The sequence below is a fragment of the Thalia democratica genome, chromosome 8 (genome assembly GCF_965202585.1).
Source record: "Thalia democratica chromosome 8, ktThaDemo2.hap1.1, whole genome shotgun sequence".
In the NCBI taxonomy this organism is placed as follows: domain Eukaryota; kingdom Metazoa; phylum Chordata; class Thaliacea; order Salpida; family Salpidae; genus Thalia; species Thalia democratica.
Genome location: NC_139172.1, coordinates 4,254,189 through 4,271,706, shown reverse-complemented (window position 1 = coordinate 4,271,706; position 17,518 = coordinate 4,254,189). Strand labels below are relative to the sequence as shown.

General features: G+C 26.1%; 1 protein-coding gene across 2 annotated transcripts; it reads right to left on the bottom strand.

Moving 5' to 3' along the window:
- Positions 1-1,330: 1,330 nt before the first annotated feature.
- LOC145842501 (uncharacterized) lies at positions 1,331-11,429 on the bottom strand. Of its 2 annotated transcripts, none has more exons than XM_082949956.1 (11): positions 11,291-11,429; positions 8,968-9,019; positions 6,458-6,618; positions 6,096-6,323; positions 5,662-5,817; positions 5,086-5,151; positions 4,857-4,936; positions 3,620-3,686; positions 2,989-3,560; positions 2,601-2,685; positions 1,331-1,440 (listed from the first exon to the last, which is right to left on the bottom strand). In XM_082949956.1, exons 1-10 carry the CDS (start codon positions 11,401-11,403, stop codon positions 2,609-2,611), a joined length of 1,572 nt encoding a protein of 523 aa, XP_082806082.1. In that variant the 5' UTR covers positions 11,404-11,429; the 3' UTR covers positions 1,331-1,440; positions 2,601-2,608. The 2 variants fall into 2 exon arrangements, with proteins under 2 accessions (XP_082806082.1, XP_082806083.1); XM_082949957.1 differs by having other exon boundaries at positions 6,096-6,320.
- Between the last annotated feature and the right edge of the window lie 6,089 nt (positions 11,430-17,518).

Below are 17,518 nucleotides of genomic sequence, written 5' to 3'. Positions count from 1 at the left end.
TATTTGATTTCAGATGGGTAACGTATGGTCCAGATCCGGTCAAATTTCGGCCCGCTAAATAATTAAAAAAGTACTTGTGCAAAACAAATAAAATTTAGATTTTTGATACTTAATATTCTGAAATACGCATTCAATAAGGTTTTAAGATCACAATAGCAATTCCTCGATCACAATGATGCTTAGATCATTTTATTAGTATTTTGCTCAAGTTTTTTAAATTTTCTTATATGTTAGTTTTTTAAATAAAGCAGCCCGCAAGTACATTTTTTTAACAAGTCGACACTAGAAAGGATTATTTTAGTAAATATGACTTTCTAACTAAAAAAGTTTTCCACCATTAAATTAAGGGATTCAATAGTTTTAAAACAATTCATATTTGAACAGAATTATAATAAAATAACTGGAAATTGTTTTCTCAATTCCAGTAAATTACTTTGAACACAGCCCAAAAGTGCGTGCCTCAGAAGTACCAGTCTAAGTTACATTTCAAACATAGCTTTTTTGGCTCAAAAGTGCGTACTCAAGAGGAAAATTACTGTATAAAATCATGGGGCGATTTTTTTTTAAATTTCTGAAAAGGGGGCGATTTAGTAAATGGGAAACCCTGACTGAAACTCACTCAAATAAGTGCAAGAAAAAAAAAAACAGTAAAATTTCAACTGAAAAATTTTATTATTTCATTAACTCAGTACTTGAATGTTTATAAAGTTATTCAAGTATTAATTAATTCAAACTGAGATGTTATAAAGTATTTAAAAATCTATACTATTTTTTTAGTACTAACGTTTACTTATTTATTACCTAATGTTTGTATTTGTATCCTTTTCAAAATTATGTAGTGCTTTACTAGTATATTGAAATAAATTGTGTTTCAAAGCAACATCTTATTCTAATTTCAAAAGTAGTTATTTTTACATCTAATAAACAAGCTTTTCTTTTTTATAACTTATAAGCTGTTTTACTTCTAAAATAAAAAAACCTACAACAGAATATAAATTTTAATTTTATAGTTTTAAGATTTAAGTTTCACTGTAAGCAACATATTTTATGTGAGTTTTAAATTTTATTACAGTTCATTTAAAAAAATTATATTACTTAACAAAATAAGAGCTATATAAAATTTTAACTAAATTTGGTTAAATGTAAAAAAGTTGGCAATAGAAAAGTCTAAAGTATAACAATGAATTAAAAAAAACCTTTATTTAAAAACTATAAAACTTATCTTTTAAAAAACTGCTTTTAAAATGGTTGAAAATGTTAATCAATTAAATAAAACACTTTAAAAAAATTATTATTATTTTAATAAAACAAACAAAATAGTACTTTTATAACCAGAATTACCTAATCAATATTGTAAGGAAAACTAATATCCAATATTCGATTTTATAAATACTTACCATTTTCCAAAGTTTTTATATTTCAATCAGTTCTTCAAAGAGTCTGTAGTATAATAATAAGTCATTCATTTAACGACCAAATAATTAATTAGCCTATTTAACTTATTTGCAATTTCGTAATTGGTATAACAGTTTTTTTAATCCAATATTACGATCTTAATGTAATCTAAAACACATTGAATATACGGTAGGGATAAATACAAAAAAAATCAGCAGTATCTTTTATTTTGTCGTTAAAAAATGTAAGTCATTAAAAAATATGTTTCTAGTTATAACTCTTTAAGCCTTATTGATAATAAACTCAGGACATTTAATTTAAAAATTTTAAACTAGAAATCTCAAATTAACAAGGTTACAACGAGTTTTATAAAGAGTAATTTAGAAACTTAAAAACACTATTGTTCCTCATTTATATTTAGAATAAGCTAAATGTTATTGCAAGTTTAGAATAATTTATTATTTAATTTAGTTAAATATATTTACTTCATTTCAAAAAGATTCTCACGTACTTTAAAAACTCATGACTTCAAAAATTTTTAATCATCAATATATGAATGTAAAAGATCATGTAAGTATTTTATGCAACAATTTTATAGATCAAAACAAACAAATTAAAAACTAATGGTAAATATAATTTCTGTTTAATTTTAAAACAAATATTGACAAATTTAAATTTTAAATTTCTAAATTTTAAAAACTGCTACTAGTAATATTTTAGAACAACCCTGTAAAATGAACAACTTTTTTTTTAATTAATTACTTTAAAGCCAGAAAATCAAAAAGAAAGTATCTCAAACTCAATTAATTTATATATTTCGTTTGTAGTTTTAATCAATTTTTGATTTCACGTAGCTTTTGTAAAAACTTAGATTTTAAATCAGAATTTATAAAGTGTTCTGCCAACTAGAGAAATATTTGACTCCAAAACAAATAACTGTTTAAAATTTTTAATAGAAATTAGTTTTAATGTTAAATAAATTATAACAAAACAACGACTTTAAAAGCATTAGTCAAAAAACCTATCTATGTTTAAAACTGTATTAACCGAGAATTCTTTATAAATATCATCAAATATAAAGATTTTAAAAGGTAGGAATTTTTTAAGTACTTAAAGCATGAAATACTTCTACTTAAGTAATAATTAAGAAATTTCTAGGAATTAAGATTTCGTGGTAATTTTAAATGTAACAAAATTTTTGAAACCTTTAAATTCAAGCATTTTGGCTTGCGACATTTCCAGCAGCAGTAGTAGGAATTTTATCTTGTTCAGTAACTTGTTCACCGCAGTCTTAAAAAAATTATTGCTTTAGAAAAAAAAAGAACTAAACCCATGAAAGTTTAACTATCCTATGATTAATACTTTAGTTAAGAACATTACTTGAAAAAACTCAATTAAGAAAATTTAAGGTATACCTTAGCATAAATTAACTTTTATATTATCTCTACTTTAAATTGAAACTAAGCCTGCTAAAAATAAGTTTTAAATATTAGGCAATAAAACTCGATTACTTTTTGTTCAGATAAGGTATAATTAATGGTTCATATTCTACAATCTACTTTTTGCTGGATATCAAACTAATAAATTTGTTACCTATTGATATTTTCTCCTCAGCCACATCATAAAACTCCTCATCGCTGACCAGGTCCGAGTTGTTTAAAGTTTCATCTGAGGGGATTTCCTTCACGTCTTTATTATTTAAATCTTCCTCGTCTTTTTTATTTTCTTCTTGATTCTCTTCAAATTTTGATGTTTTTTCATCGCCATCTTTGCGCGTTTCTACTTTTTGATCCGAACTGTTATCATCAAAACTTTCCGGGGCGTACAGACTTATTTCGCTTTCAGGTAAAACTTCATTCGAACTTTCATCTTTGCTGTCAGATGAATCACTCGTGTCTTTTTTTGTTTCGGCAGTTTCAAGACTTTCCTCGTAGTTTCTATTCGATTCGGTGTCAAGCGTTTTGGCAACGATCAACTTGAAACTTTCTGTATCTTTATCAGCCAAGTCAGAACTCACAGATTCGTTAGAAACATGTTCTTCATTTTGAGTTTCACGGTCACTAACTTCATTAGGGACATTGCTGGTCGAGTTGTCGGCTACTTTTATCTCCAAATCTTGCTGAACATTTTTGTTTTTGTCATCTTCGATAACAACTTTAGAAGCGCTGAAAAGTTGTATTATTGGAAAATAAGCACAAATTACAATAAAAACAAATTAGTTTACTTTTGTTTGTTTTTTTCTGCCATCTCTTCAATTTGCTCCCTCCAACTTTTCTCGGCTTCCTCCGCATCTGAAATTTTTAAATTAAATTAAAAATAACTATTAATTATTTTAATAAATTTTTTAAATGTTTAATTTTTCAAGAGTTGGTTTTAAGCGTCCAAAAACTCTTGGGAATTTAACTAAACTAAAAATAACCAAAAGACTACTTTGAACAATTAAAACAAAAATAAATGTTTATAATTCATTAACTTGAAAGATACATAGGTGTGCCTTTTTGATTTGTACCAGTTGATCTTTGATTTTTTGTTTTTTTTCTTATCTACCAACATTCAAATATTTAAAAAAATAGTATTTCTGAACGACACAGAACTACAAATTTAAAGTTTAATATTTTTCTAGTAGAATTTAACTTTTCACCTAGACATTTATTCATTTTAAAATTATTATATCATTATCACAACTTGATACAGTATTTCAAGATGCTTAAATAATATATCTATATAATTTACTTTCTACTAGTTAAAACTTAAGACTTATCTGGGAGTACTCTTACAAAATAAAAACTAAAAAACTTTACTCCTTGAAAATAACCATCTTTAACTTTTTTTAAAGTCTAACTTCAATACTTTTTTATGTAATAATAACAAATTTAAACATTATTCTTTCTTTATTACACTAACTCATGTTTCTGTGTGTTAACAAGTTAACTAAGTTATTAACCTTTATTTAATTGAATTTATAATATCTTGGAAACTAAGAATAAATTTTATATAAGAAAAAAATTAATACCTATAAATTCATCAAAATTCTCTTCTGTTTTGTTAACATCTAGATTTCTAAATTCTTTCTCCAAAACTAAGTTTTTAAGTAAGTTAATTAATCACGCGTTTAAAAAATTATTAGCATGATAACTTATTACATTTTTATTTAAAAATTTTTGAATTGCAGACAGTTTTTAACAAAAAAGCTACGCACAAACTAAACTGTTTTTCTTTTTGGGTAATTATTCTATCAGAACTAAACACAACCTTATATGCAACTTTTTTTACAAATTTTATCAAGTTGGTATTAATACTTTTTCAAAAGCTGAAATAATTTTCACAAAACTAATACATTTAGAGCTTTTTATTTTGTTTTCCGTTACCATACAACCATAAAATAATTTTGATATGTAATATATAAATTATAAAAACAATTGTGTTAAAGTTATAAAAAAAATATTTTTTTTTATAAACACCTTTTTCCTGCTGATTTCTACCATCTCCAGAATTAAAATTTTTCTTTTCTCTAAAATTTGATCTTTTAGGACGTTGGTTTCTGTGAAAATAATTGTTTTTTTTGTAACATTAAAAATATTCAAAACCTTTATCTACTGTTTATAACTTAAAATAAATCCTTTTGAAATAACATTAATTTAACGATGCAATTTAAGCTGCAGTTATAAAATTTCGGACATGCAAACTCACATAACATTTCTTCTATTGTTATCTTCATACTCATTTCCGTAATTGTTTCTATTTCCATTACGTTTGCTAAAATATCAAAACTATATTAGCTAAAGTAACTACAGTTTACAAACACTTTGTACTTAACTAGGGCCAAGTCAATTGAAATACCAACTTATACAAATCGTGTTTTCAACTGGTAAGAAGTTAAATTTACTTGTATAAATGTCTTTTTAAATCTACTTATACTCTAATTTAGACACCTCTGTTAAGACAACAAAAACATCGGCGAAAGTCTGCAGAGCAGAAGCCTGGACTCTTGTATGCCGTGAGACAAGCTCAAGTTTACAAAAGGGTAATGATCGAGTCGGTATGATCAACCCTTTTGTAAACCACTGTAAAGTATTAAAAATAGTAGATAAAAAAATGTTATTATAAGTTTATTCAAAAGATTGCTACTCAGCTAACAATATTTCACCTACATGGAATAATTTCTACTTTTATAATTTTTTGTTGCTAACAACAAAGCTCTAATGTTTTTATGCAAAAGAAAACTTTAACTCATGTAGTTGTTTTGAATTTATAACAAAAACAAACTTTTTTTCAGGTTTTTCCACGTCCCACTCGCGCTTCCACTTACCATCTTGCGCCTTCTGCCGCCTCAGCCTGTTCTCGTCGACTTTCTGCCGCTGCTGCAGCCAGTTCTTGTGTATCGTCCTCTGCCTCCCCGTCATCACGTCGCTGTTGTGATCCCTGTTGTTAAATCTTAGCTCATTTTATTGTGTATAAATATGTGTTACATTTTTTGATTTATTTTAGAACAATTACAAAGACTTTAACTTCTAGAGGAAAAATAATACGTTTTATTCTTTCAAGACTTTAATAAAAAAAAAAAATTTGACCGAAACCTAGTTTGCTAACTAAAATCCTGAAAGAGTAAAATATAATTTTTTATATCATATATGTGTGTTTGTATCTTTAGTAGTTTCATATTTTTCATAGTATTTGTACGCAAGGTGTTTTCTCCCCACCTGTACTGTTGCTGGTTGTACTGCAGCCTCCTGGGCGGCCTCGAACCCCTGTGCTCCCCCGGCCGGTCCCTGCTCGAATCGTACAGAAAATTTTTCGGGCTCTTCCACGGCGGGTCTTCGGGGTTTTCTGCGGTCGCTTTCTGGTTCTTTCGGTCGCTCGAGTAACTTTCGCTTTGATAACTCGAATTTGAAAAATTGCTGGCTTGGTCAAATCTTGCATCCGTGCTGCTTATTTTAAATAATAAAATTAATAAATTATATTGTTATAGTATGCTAGTAATGAAACTACTCTAAACAGTACAAAGTATAAAAGAGAAATAAAAACTCTTTGTTGCTACTTAAACAAGTCAAAACATATTTACTTTCTCTGATTTCTACCATTATTATGCTGATATTGTTGATTTTCTGGTCTTCTGAAGTCACCTTTTTCCCTCCTGGAATTTCTCAAGTACCTGCTCTGCATGACACGGTCTGATACGTAATCCGGGTTGACGTCCATGTAAGCGTTGGCGAACTTGTCTTCCTATAATTAAAATACTATTTGCTATGTTTTTTAACAATAAACAACTTTTTCCTGTCCACTTTAAGATTTACTTGTTCATCAATTTTTTCAAAATATAAGGAATTCATTAATATTTTATACGAAATACTGTTCATATATAAATCATTTATAAACTATATATATATTTCCCTAACAGTTATAAATTGTTATGTGTTATATATATACTTACAGGGTTGCCACTCTTTGAGCCAAAAAATCTTCCCTGAGTGACCGAAAATTTCCCTGAGTAACCTTAAATTTCCCTGAGTTTTCCTGAGTACTTTTCAAATCTTAAAAAAAAAATTTCTCTTCTAACACAAATTATTAATACCTCATTCTCATTTTTCTTCTTTAATAATAAAAGGAAGGTTGTATGTGTATGCTTCTGCATTAAATTTATGAAAAAAACTGTTTTCAAAAACTCAATCTTAAAAGGTTTAAACCAATTAAAAACTAAATTTTTGCACAACTTTGTGTAAACTTGTTAGTTAACTTTCTAAATAAAAGAATAAAGTTTAATTTGTTTGACATTTTAATTGACAAAATTTAATTATACTATACTAATAATTTCACATGAAGAACTCACTTAAATGCATACATAATAACTTCATTATGACTTGTATGTCTTTCCTAGCAACTGTTCTGAATGCAGTAAATAAAACTTAAAAGCTTAACATTTAGTAAAAAAACCTGCAAAAAGAAAGTTTAAAGAAATAGCTAAAGAAATATCTTATATCAAAGTACAACTTAATACCTAACAACTGATACAAAATAATCTAAAATTAATTTTTTTTTTATGTCTTTTAGATGTTCATACACAATCTATTTTAAATAACTGAAAACATAATTTTGATTTTAAAACAATTTCACACTACCTAATAAAAAAATCTTAATACTGTTTTTTTAAGTATGCAATTTCTAAATCAATAGTTTTAATTTTATTTTCAAGTTTATTTGCGTTGTCCTTAGCAGTTATTCCTCTTGCTAATAAATCTTTCATTGCTTCTAAATCAGACTGTTTGTTGGCATCTGCAGTATATTTGTCATAGTCTTCATTCAAACATTTGAGTTGCTTTGTAAGTTTACTTTTTTGTTCTCCTAACTTGCTCAAAGCATCACCTTTACTTGGAACATTTTTAGCAAAGCGCTGTTGCTCAAGATATGCAAAATATTGGGCCCAGAAGATTTTACAAATTTTAACAATTCAGAACTTAGTTCAACTGTGCTTGGTTCTAGACTGTTTGCATATAGATGATCTTTGATCATTCTTCGGGACCTTATTGTCATCTCTCCCATATTAGTTGATGTTACTTCCTTATTTAAGCTAAAGCCCCGTTCAACACTTGCCTGGCCATTGTGAAGCACAAAAACAGCCTCAAGGACTCTTGTTAAATCTTTATACTTGCTTGGGATATCGAGTGTGTCAAAATAAAAGGTGTCTAAACTGTGACTTTTTTCAAGAAAATTTTCAAAAAGTATTTGAGTGTTAGAAGAACTTAACAAATCAATGTATTGATTAATGCTGTCATCACCCTCTTTTGCTTTTAGTATCTTCATGCTGACAAGTTGTTGGACCAACCTTGTAGATTTAAAACTTAAAAAAACTACAATGTTAATACTAAGAATATTGAAGAACTAGCCGCAAGGCTAAAAAAATTCTAAATAACCACTTAAATAATAAAAATTACTACTTTTGAACAAAATATTGAAACTGGATTAACTAAACCTCATTCTAGATCTAGAAAAAAAATTCCCTAAGATTTTCAAAAACTTCCCTGAAATTTAGAGAAAAAATCAAAACTTCCCTTAGTTTCCCTGAGTTAAAAGAAAAAATGCCAAAATTCCCTGAGTTTCCCTGAGATTTTCTACAGTTTGAAAATTCCCTGAGATTCCCTGAGTTCCCTGAGTGTGTGGCAACCCTGTACTTAGCTTGGTATTGTTTAAAGTTTTAAAGACTTACACAAGAACACTAGTTAATAAATTAAGTAATTTTATATACACAAAATAAAATCAAGTACTAAAAAAAAATATATAGTGCATAAAAACATATTTATAACAAATTACAAAAGTGTTAACCTATTTTTACTTAGTTTCAAACAAAAATACAACCTACTCTTATGTTATTTATTCACTTAAATAATCTATATTAAATTTCTTTTATAATAAATAACTTACAAAAACCTGAATAAACAGTTCTATATAGTTTTCAATTTCAAAACATTCACAAATAAAAACTTGAATTAATTTCTCTTAATTTATACAGCTAAAATGATTAAATGGAGCAGCTTAAATAATACTTTTTATCAAACGAAAATGTTTTTTCTTTCTCACCCTTGAGTACTTAGATTGATGTTTTGTAGCTACCATCGAATCATTTTCAAATCTGAAATAAATAAAAAATGTTTTAACAAGCAATAGGCATGTGCATTAAATAAAGATAGAAGACTAGAAGTTCATCTTAGAATATTTATTTAATATATAAAGACTATGTGTAAAAAAGATGTTATTCAAAATATATAAAAATCTAAAATTATTCTTTGTTACTATTGATGTTAACTAGTTTATTATTTGTTTACAAACTATAAAAATAAAGTTATACAGAATTGAAATACTTTTTTTACATTCTTTGTAAACTAATAAAAAATTAAATTTATATTACTTTACTCTAAATCATAATTTATAATTTATCAGTCTATCTGTAATGAACAACTATTTCAGATTGTTATCGACATAATTTTGTAATTAGAGTTAAAAATCCTGCAAACTTTAATGTTGAGATATTTTTTGAAGTCTTTTTTTTATTAATATAATTAGTAATATAAATACACCTTTTTTAAATCCAAATTCTGTACATTTATTATAACCACATATTGAAAACTTTAATAAAAAAGCAATCACTTATAATAATTGTAAATTAAAAACTAAGAAAGTACAGCTTATATATATGCTTTATTATTATTAACATTATTTTTGTGGTTTATTGTGCAACATTGGACTCAGGCATTATACCACTTGAAGAGAAAATACATGAAGAGAAAAAATAAGACAATTTTTTAGTATCAGGTAGACAATGAAGTTTAAAATTTATAATATAAAATAAACTAAAACAAAAGAATTAATAACAAAAAGTACAGCATTGCTACACTTAAAGGCTAAAAAAGCCTGAATAAGTTTAAATTTATAAGAAGATTGGCAACAATAGTAAAATTAAAAAACTAAAAAAATAACTGCAAAAAAACATAAATACCTAAGAAAAACATTTTATAAACAAAATGAAAACCAATATCTTAAAAAAAAGTAAGATTAAATTAAGACAAGCTTAAGTTTTTCAAAAAATCTCTAAAAAGTTCAAAATAACCTAAATAAGTGTAAGCATATCAAATATTTTAAGCCAGCCTGGTTAAGCTTGACTGTGTAGCAAGCCTGCAATTGCTAATCTTTAGATAGTAAAAACAATTTGCACAGTTTTTTTTTTCGTTGAACTAACATATGTTTCTCTGTTTAAAACAAGTGTTAAACAATTTAACACTTGTTTTAAACAGAGTTCTGTAAAAAAGTACTTCTCGAATAGAATAGAAGATAAAGTAGGTAAATATGCCTATTACAAAAACTATAGCCATAATTACTATAAATTGAAATTTAGCAGCAGATAATATTAGATGAAATAAACTTGCTTTGCTAGGATCTGTATGTTAAGCATTAGTTTGTAATTTTGAACATTTGTAATTTATCTGTATATTTTTTTCTTTTTAGTAAACTATTTAGTTTCAATAAGCTGAGAAACTTACTGTATAAAAAAAAATAAATTCTAACAAAACGTTTTTCAATAAATTTTGCTTTATCAAAAATTTGGCATTGAACATACAAATATATACATAAGACTTAATTTGTTTAATTTAAAAACAAGTAACAATAAAACATAAAAATACTTCTTTATAATAGTTACATAATTGATAACTTAAAAACTTATAAAGTAAACTCTAGATGTAACAAACCACCTAAATAAACTTTTTTTTATAAAAATATCAAAACTTTTGGCAGAGCTAAGACATTTTCTTTCCATCAGAATTGCTTTTAAGGAAACCATAAATCAACAACAACTCATGTGACATCCTACAACTTGATTTAGTACTCATTAGAACTTGTTAGGCAGACATTGTGTCATTGTTGTATTAGTAAAACGAAACTTTATTAAGTACTTTTTTGCACTGAAGCATCAGCTTGTTAAGTCAGGAACAATATGACCCAGCTAAATCATAATAACGAAACTTTGACATTATCAATTTTCATTAGTTTTAAATTTATAGTCAACATTCAATTCTAAAAATAAATTAAGTTATTAAACAACAACACAACAACTCATTATGACTACCTATGCCTTCTAAGTTCTAATGAGGACAAAACCAGGTTGCAAATGTCACATAGATTATTGCAACTTATTTTTTTGATGCTTATTATTAAGTTAAGTATTATATGCACTTTCAAATACTATAAAACATACTATAAGTACTTAGTCAAGTGATTATTTTATAAATACATAACAAATGTACACTTTTTAAATATTGAAAACGTTTTAGTGTTTAAATAAATAAAAAATGAAATACAATCATTTTCGTATCAAAAAACATCAACATAAAATAAAATAAAAACTAACTGCTTTTCTTTTAGCTGCATCTGGTGCTTTCTTTCAATAATTTTGTTTTTCTCTCGAAGCATTGCAATTTTTCTGTCAACCTCATCCTCACTCAGCTTTTTTTTATATGACATTTTACACAATATTTAACAACTATATGAACTGCTATTTTCAATAAATATGTAAGTTTAGTTAGATCAAAAAATTAAAAATAATTAAATAAATGAAAGAAAACAAATACTTAACATTAGTAATTTCATAGTCTAAGTAAGTTTATCTTTACATAAATAAGTACAAAAACACAAAGTAATAAAACAATAAAAATAATTTTAAAAGGCAAACTTTTTGAGTTTAATTTTTGCTGAAATTTAAAAAAAGTTAATTAATTTTTTTGTTGCCTACTTTATAAGTTACCTTAAAGTTTAAATTTCTATGATTTTAGGTACTTTTAAAAACAGGGCTGCCACTCTTTGAGTTAAAAATCTGCTCTGAGTGACAAAAAACTAACCTGAGTCACTAACCTGTGTCCTGAGATTTATTTTATATATGTACTTTGAAAAAGTTTGGCTGTGGCGCAAACTCTAATTTTATACTAAATAATTAAAAGGAAGGTTGTACAAGTATGCTTCTGCATTAGATGTTCTTACTTATGAGAAAAACTGTTTTTGGAGATTAAACAAAAAGTCTATAACATTGTTTAAGTTTCTTTTACTGAAAACAAGTATTTATAAGCTTTGACTATAGGGTGGGGTAAATCATTTTTTTCACAATTTTGTTTTCTTGAGTTTTAACAAAGGTACAAGTTACTTTTCAAAGATTTTAAAAATTCAAAAAAATATTGATATAGATCTAGTCATAGTCGGAGAGTACAATAGGTTTCTTATGGGAGGAGAAAACTAAAACTTTATTGAGGGTACTTACTAAAACTTTAGATACAATTCGCAGTTGGAAAACAAAAACACAGGGAATATTACAAATTGATACTTTTGATACTTTTGCACAAAGACACTTTTGCATGAGCAGACAGTTTTGCACAGATTGAATTTTTTTTATTTAATTTTTTTCCTCTTTTACTATCTTTTTTTTTTACTATCCTGTTACCCCTAACCCTTACCCTGTTTAGAAGCTTTTTTATTTATTTTTTGTTTTATAATTTATTATTTAATTATTTATTATAATTGTCCCCTCATGCAATTTAGTAACCTCGTGCAATTTTATCTTTGTGCAGTTTTGACTTGTTCCCATCATATCAGCTAGATTGATAAAAGGTCTAATTTTTTAAACAAATTTTTATCTGAACTTATTTCACTTTTTTTGGTTGGTAGATTTGAAGAAAAAACATAATTTTAATTTAATCACAAATGAAGATATAACAAGGGTTTAATCAAGGATGTCCAAAAAAGCAGAGCTCATTAGAAAATCAAAACAAATATTTTAGTAAACAAATAACCTTGCAGCTTTTTCAGTTTGTAAAATATGAACAGCTCTGCAGTACTGTAAAAAATGTATTTATGGTTGTATACATTTTCATCAACATATACTTACAAATTAAAAACAAGCGTAAAAGTGCAAGTTTATTATAAGTGTAAAAAAACAAGTTTGCACTAAGCTATAAGGGTAGCTGCCAAAATTGCACAAACATACAAAATTGTACAAGTGCACAAAAATGCATGAATATACTTTTGTACAAAGGGTCACTTTTACACAAATACACTTTTGCAAGAGGGGATAAAATTGCACAAACATACTTTTGCACAAAGAGTCATTTTTGCAGTGGCAGATAACTTTGCATGGAGACATTTTTGCACAACTTTTTTTTAATTTATTTATTTTTTCTTCTACTGTTACCCTTAACCCTTTCCCTCAGTTGGTATTTTTTTGTTACTATTTTTTTTTACTAATCACTGTTACCCCTAACCCTTACCCTTGGTCAGTAGCTTTTCTTTTTATTAATATTTATTTTATAATAATTTTTATTAGTTATTTTTTTTTACTATCACTGTTACCCCTAAACCTTACTTTTGGTCAGTAACTTTTTTTTAATAAATCATTTTTTAGTTTTTTTTCTGCTGTTTTTTCTGTATATTTTTACTCTTGTGCAACAATGTAACTCGTGCAAAATTGACCCTTGGTGCATAGTTGTCTTAGTGCAATTTTGTTTCATCCTGCAATTTTGTGTCCTCGTGAAATTTTGTGTTCTGTGCAATTTTGTCTTTGTGCAATTTAGACCAGTTATAAAACTACAAAAATATTGTAAATCACTTATAGCAAATATACTTGTAAAAACATATGAATGATAAGGTTCCAAAAATCTAAATTAACACAAAATTCAAGATCAAACAGAAGTAGCTGTCAAAAAGGAAAAAAAAAACTTAGATCGAATGTTGCTGTATCATCAAACCTGGACAATGATAATTTTTTTTGTATGGTGCTTCTGTTGAGAAATAATCATGTAGTAACATGAGTAAGTTAATTATCCCTGCTGCACAAAATGTTAAATGGGTGTCAGCTACAAGATAGTTTCATGGGTTTTACTCTTAGAAATTAAAAAAAATCAGCCTGAGTTTTATTAAACTAGCATGAGCCAGCCTGAGTTTATGGAAATCTGAAAAAGTAGTATGATGGAAAAACTAAAAAAAAATAATTAATATCAAATACCAGAATAATTACAAAAGGACTTAATAAAAACACAACAAACATAACATTTAAGAAAAAAAATTCCAAGTCGTATAACACTAGCCTAAAATTATTATAAAATATCAAACTCAACTGAGTTGGCCTAAATGTGTGATAACTCTTAACAAGCTATATAAGTTTTATGATCTGATTATTGATATGTATTTAGATAAGATAAAGCAGTTTTACCCATGTTTCAGAGCAGGAAAGCTTGATATTTAAGCATGAAAGCTCAAAGAAAAGGCACTAAATATAAATTTTTAACAAATCCAGAAATGATAAAACAGAGTTATGAAGTTTATGTTGGCACCTATTTAAACCCACTACTGGTGAATCAGTTAAAGATCAAGTAAAAGAAAGTGTGATTAATTACAAATCCAATTGAAAAACAGTGCTTTTATATTTTTATGATTCCTACAGCAAGTAACAACCCGCTGGTCTTTATTTAACTGAAGATTCATAATGCACCAGGTATCCTTGAAATGCCAAAAGACATAGGCAATGACCATTCATTTTGCCAGGATGTAATAGCACAGGAATTATAGATCAATTAAAACTCTATATAACTAATATAGTCTAATTCTGAGCTTTAGAGTTTAATACTTTATTATTCCCATTTTAAAATGTTTTTTTTTTGAACTAAAAATTAGCTTAGGGGGATGATTTTAAGTTAAGATTAGTAAAAAATTTCCTTATATTGTATTCAAAAACTAACTGAAAAAAATTACCATTGCAGGAACAAACATAATAGTACAGTGGTTTTTCACTTACCCAGACATGTTGGCAAGATTTTTCTGTAACTGGTAAAGCATCGCAATTTTTCAGATAAGTACATAAAATCATTTTTTTCATATAATAATATAACTGCTAGATTTTATGCAATGCGTAATAAATAATAAAAGCTCAGCTCCTCTTACTACCTTAAACTTTAAAAAAAATATTTTCAAAATGTTGTAAAAAGTTGACCTGTCTTTACTTAACTGCTGCATCAAAAAAAAATTGAGTACATTGATTTTTCCTTTTTAAAGACTTCTAGTTTGTTTTCAATGGTGAGTGAAACAAGTTTTTTTTTATGTCTTGTTCATTTCTAAATCCTGTTATGTTGAGTGTGTCAAAGTTTTATAACTTAAAAATAAATAAAAAATTGTCATGCATCTCATCTCAAACAAAAAGTGTTTGAATTAACAACTTTTATAATATAGTTGAATTAACAATCAAACATAAAAGAACTATTATACACTATTTTTCTAAAGAAACTTAGAAATTTATTTAACTATCAAAAATAATTAAAACTTTAGAAAATATTTTAATAACATTGTTAAATAAAATTAATACTAATTTACAGTAACCTCTTGCATCTTTACGCACTCGTGACGTTACGCACTCTCGTTTAGTTACGCATTTTAGAATTTAAAAAAATTAATAATTGAATTTTTTTTTAATATTGCACAAATTAAGTTTATTGTATATTTTTATTTAAATTATGCTTTTAAATGCTAATTCACCTCTCTATATCTTTAGACTTTGTATGTAGTAACATTAACACTTTTTATTAAACATTTTTCTTATATTTTATATATTTTTGTTCAAAAGAAGAAATCCATTACAGCACCAAATGCATATTTTTGTAAAAGACTGTAGAAACAAATTTTAATATAGACACCACACTATTTCTTAGCTGTAAACAAATCTTAATTATAAATTGAATTTGCTAAGTAGAACACAATATAAATGTTAAGTATCAAATAAGTCACTTAGAAATAAATACAAAATCTACTTGTTCTTAAAGTTAGTTTAACTTTTCTGCAAATACTATTATTTTATATAAATTTAAATCCTTTTTTTTAATATATATATAGTTATATCTTTTGTTTTCATATTTATAAATAAAGTAATTAAGTTGTTAAAAGTGGGAAAGTTTCAGTCTGCTTTTAACTAGAAGTAATATCAAAAAACAGCCATTATAATAAGTATATTTGGTACCTCTCGTATCTTTACGATCTCTCAGATCTTTACGCACTTTTTCTGTGGACACAATGTGCGTAAATAAGCGAGAGGTTACTGTACTTTACATAAAAAGGTCTTCAATAACTAAACTAGTTTTAAACAAAGTTTGAATGTTAGCTTTAGTAGTATGATTACGTCATAATAATAAACTAAATTGCAGAGGAAGGAATAAAATCACTGAAAACTTTCTTACAGCATGAAAGCTTAAATATATGTATCACACAAAAATATTTGTGTTTAATATTGAATTTTCTTCTAGTCTGAAATTATAAAGTCAAGATAAGCGAATAAGCACTGTAATGGTAATTAAAAGATTTATTTAATTATTGGGTAAATTAGTAAGTAACTTGAGAACTTTAGCAAGTACAAATTTTTACCTATAGAGTTTTCTAAAGACTGCATTTCTGACATTTGCAAGCTAGAATAGTGGCATTATAAATTAAACTTTCCCATAAATGAGAATTAGTGTTAAGACGTTTATTCTGTCAATTTTGGTTTAACATTACATTATGGAAATAATTCCTCAAAATTAAGCCAAGAGCTTAAAAAATCGTAAAATAAAACGAAAAAAGTTTAAAAAAAAAGGTATTCAGTTTAGATAATTTTAAAAAATGTTTTTACAACCCAATTTAAGAGAGAAAAGTAAAGCTTACGATTAAAAAGTTTCTCGAAAGTTTACTTAAAGTTCAGTTTGAGTTGAGAAAAGCAGCAAAAAGTTGATTCAGACCCTATTTAACCCAAAAATATTATAAATTAAACAAAAATTAAATTCTAAATTAATAAATTAAAAATAACATAGAAAAAGGCTTTTTTTTCTGCTGACTCAGCTTTCACCAGCTCATACTAGTTCTTAAGTATACTAGCCAAAGTTTCTATAGATTTTTTTTTGTACAATTAAAGCAAAGACGTCACTAAAATTCTAATTATTATCTTTGAATCTTTTTCTTATAAATAAAACAATTTTTGTTACTTCTAAAAGTTATTGAACTTAAACTTTCGTTTTAAGTTTTTTTTACAAAATTATTCTTCTTATTTTATTAATTTTTTTTTTGAAGTTGAGGTTTTTCTGAATCTAAAATTCCTTGACTATATCTTAGAGCATTGAATCATTCAAAGTTTTTCATAAATTACTTAAAAAAAATTTAAACTATAAGATATTCTAAATTTTTACTCCCTGAAACTACTTTTTAATATGCCTTGATTCAAAAATTAACTCTCGTTCGTTAATACGCATCAAAACAGTTTCTGTATTTAAAAAAAATACGTTCTTTTAAAGTAATAAACACAACACACTGTTTTCAAGCTAAGCTGTTTTTAATTTTTGCTAGAAGTACATAGAACTTTAGTTTTAAAAGAACGTTTTTTTTTTTTATTCTTCATAACATGTTTCCATTATTGATGTGTTTTGCAAATGAAACAAATAAAACTTTACAGTTTGTGTTTAAAGTTAAGTTAGCTAAAAATCTCATCTTAGGAAAAAGGTAGTTACTTAGGGGATATTTGCTCTTGTTATTTATGTGTATTGTAAAATCACGAGCATAAAGTTATTGTTATAGGAAGATTTAT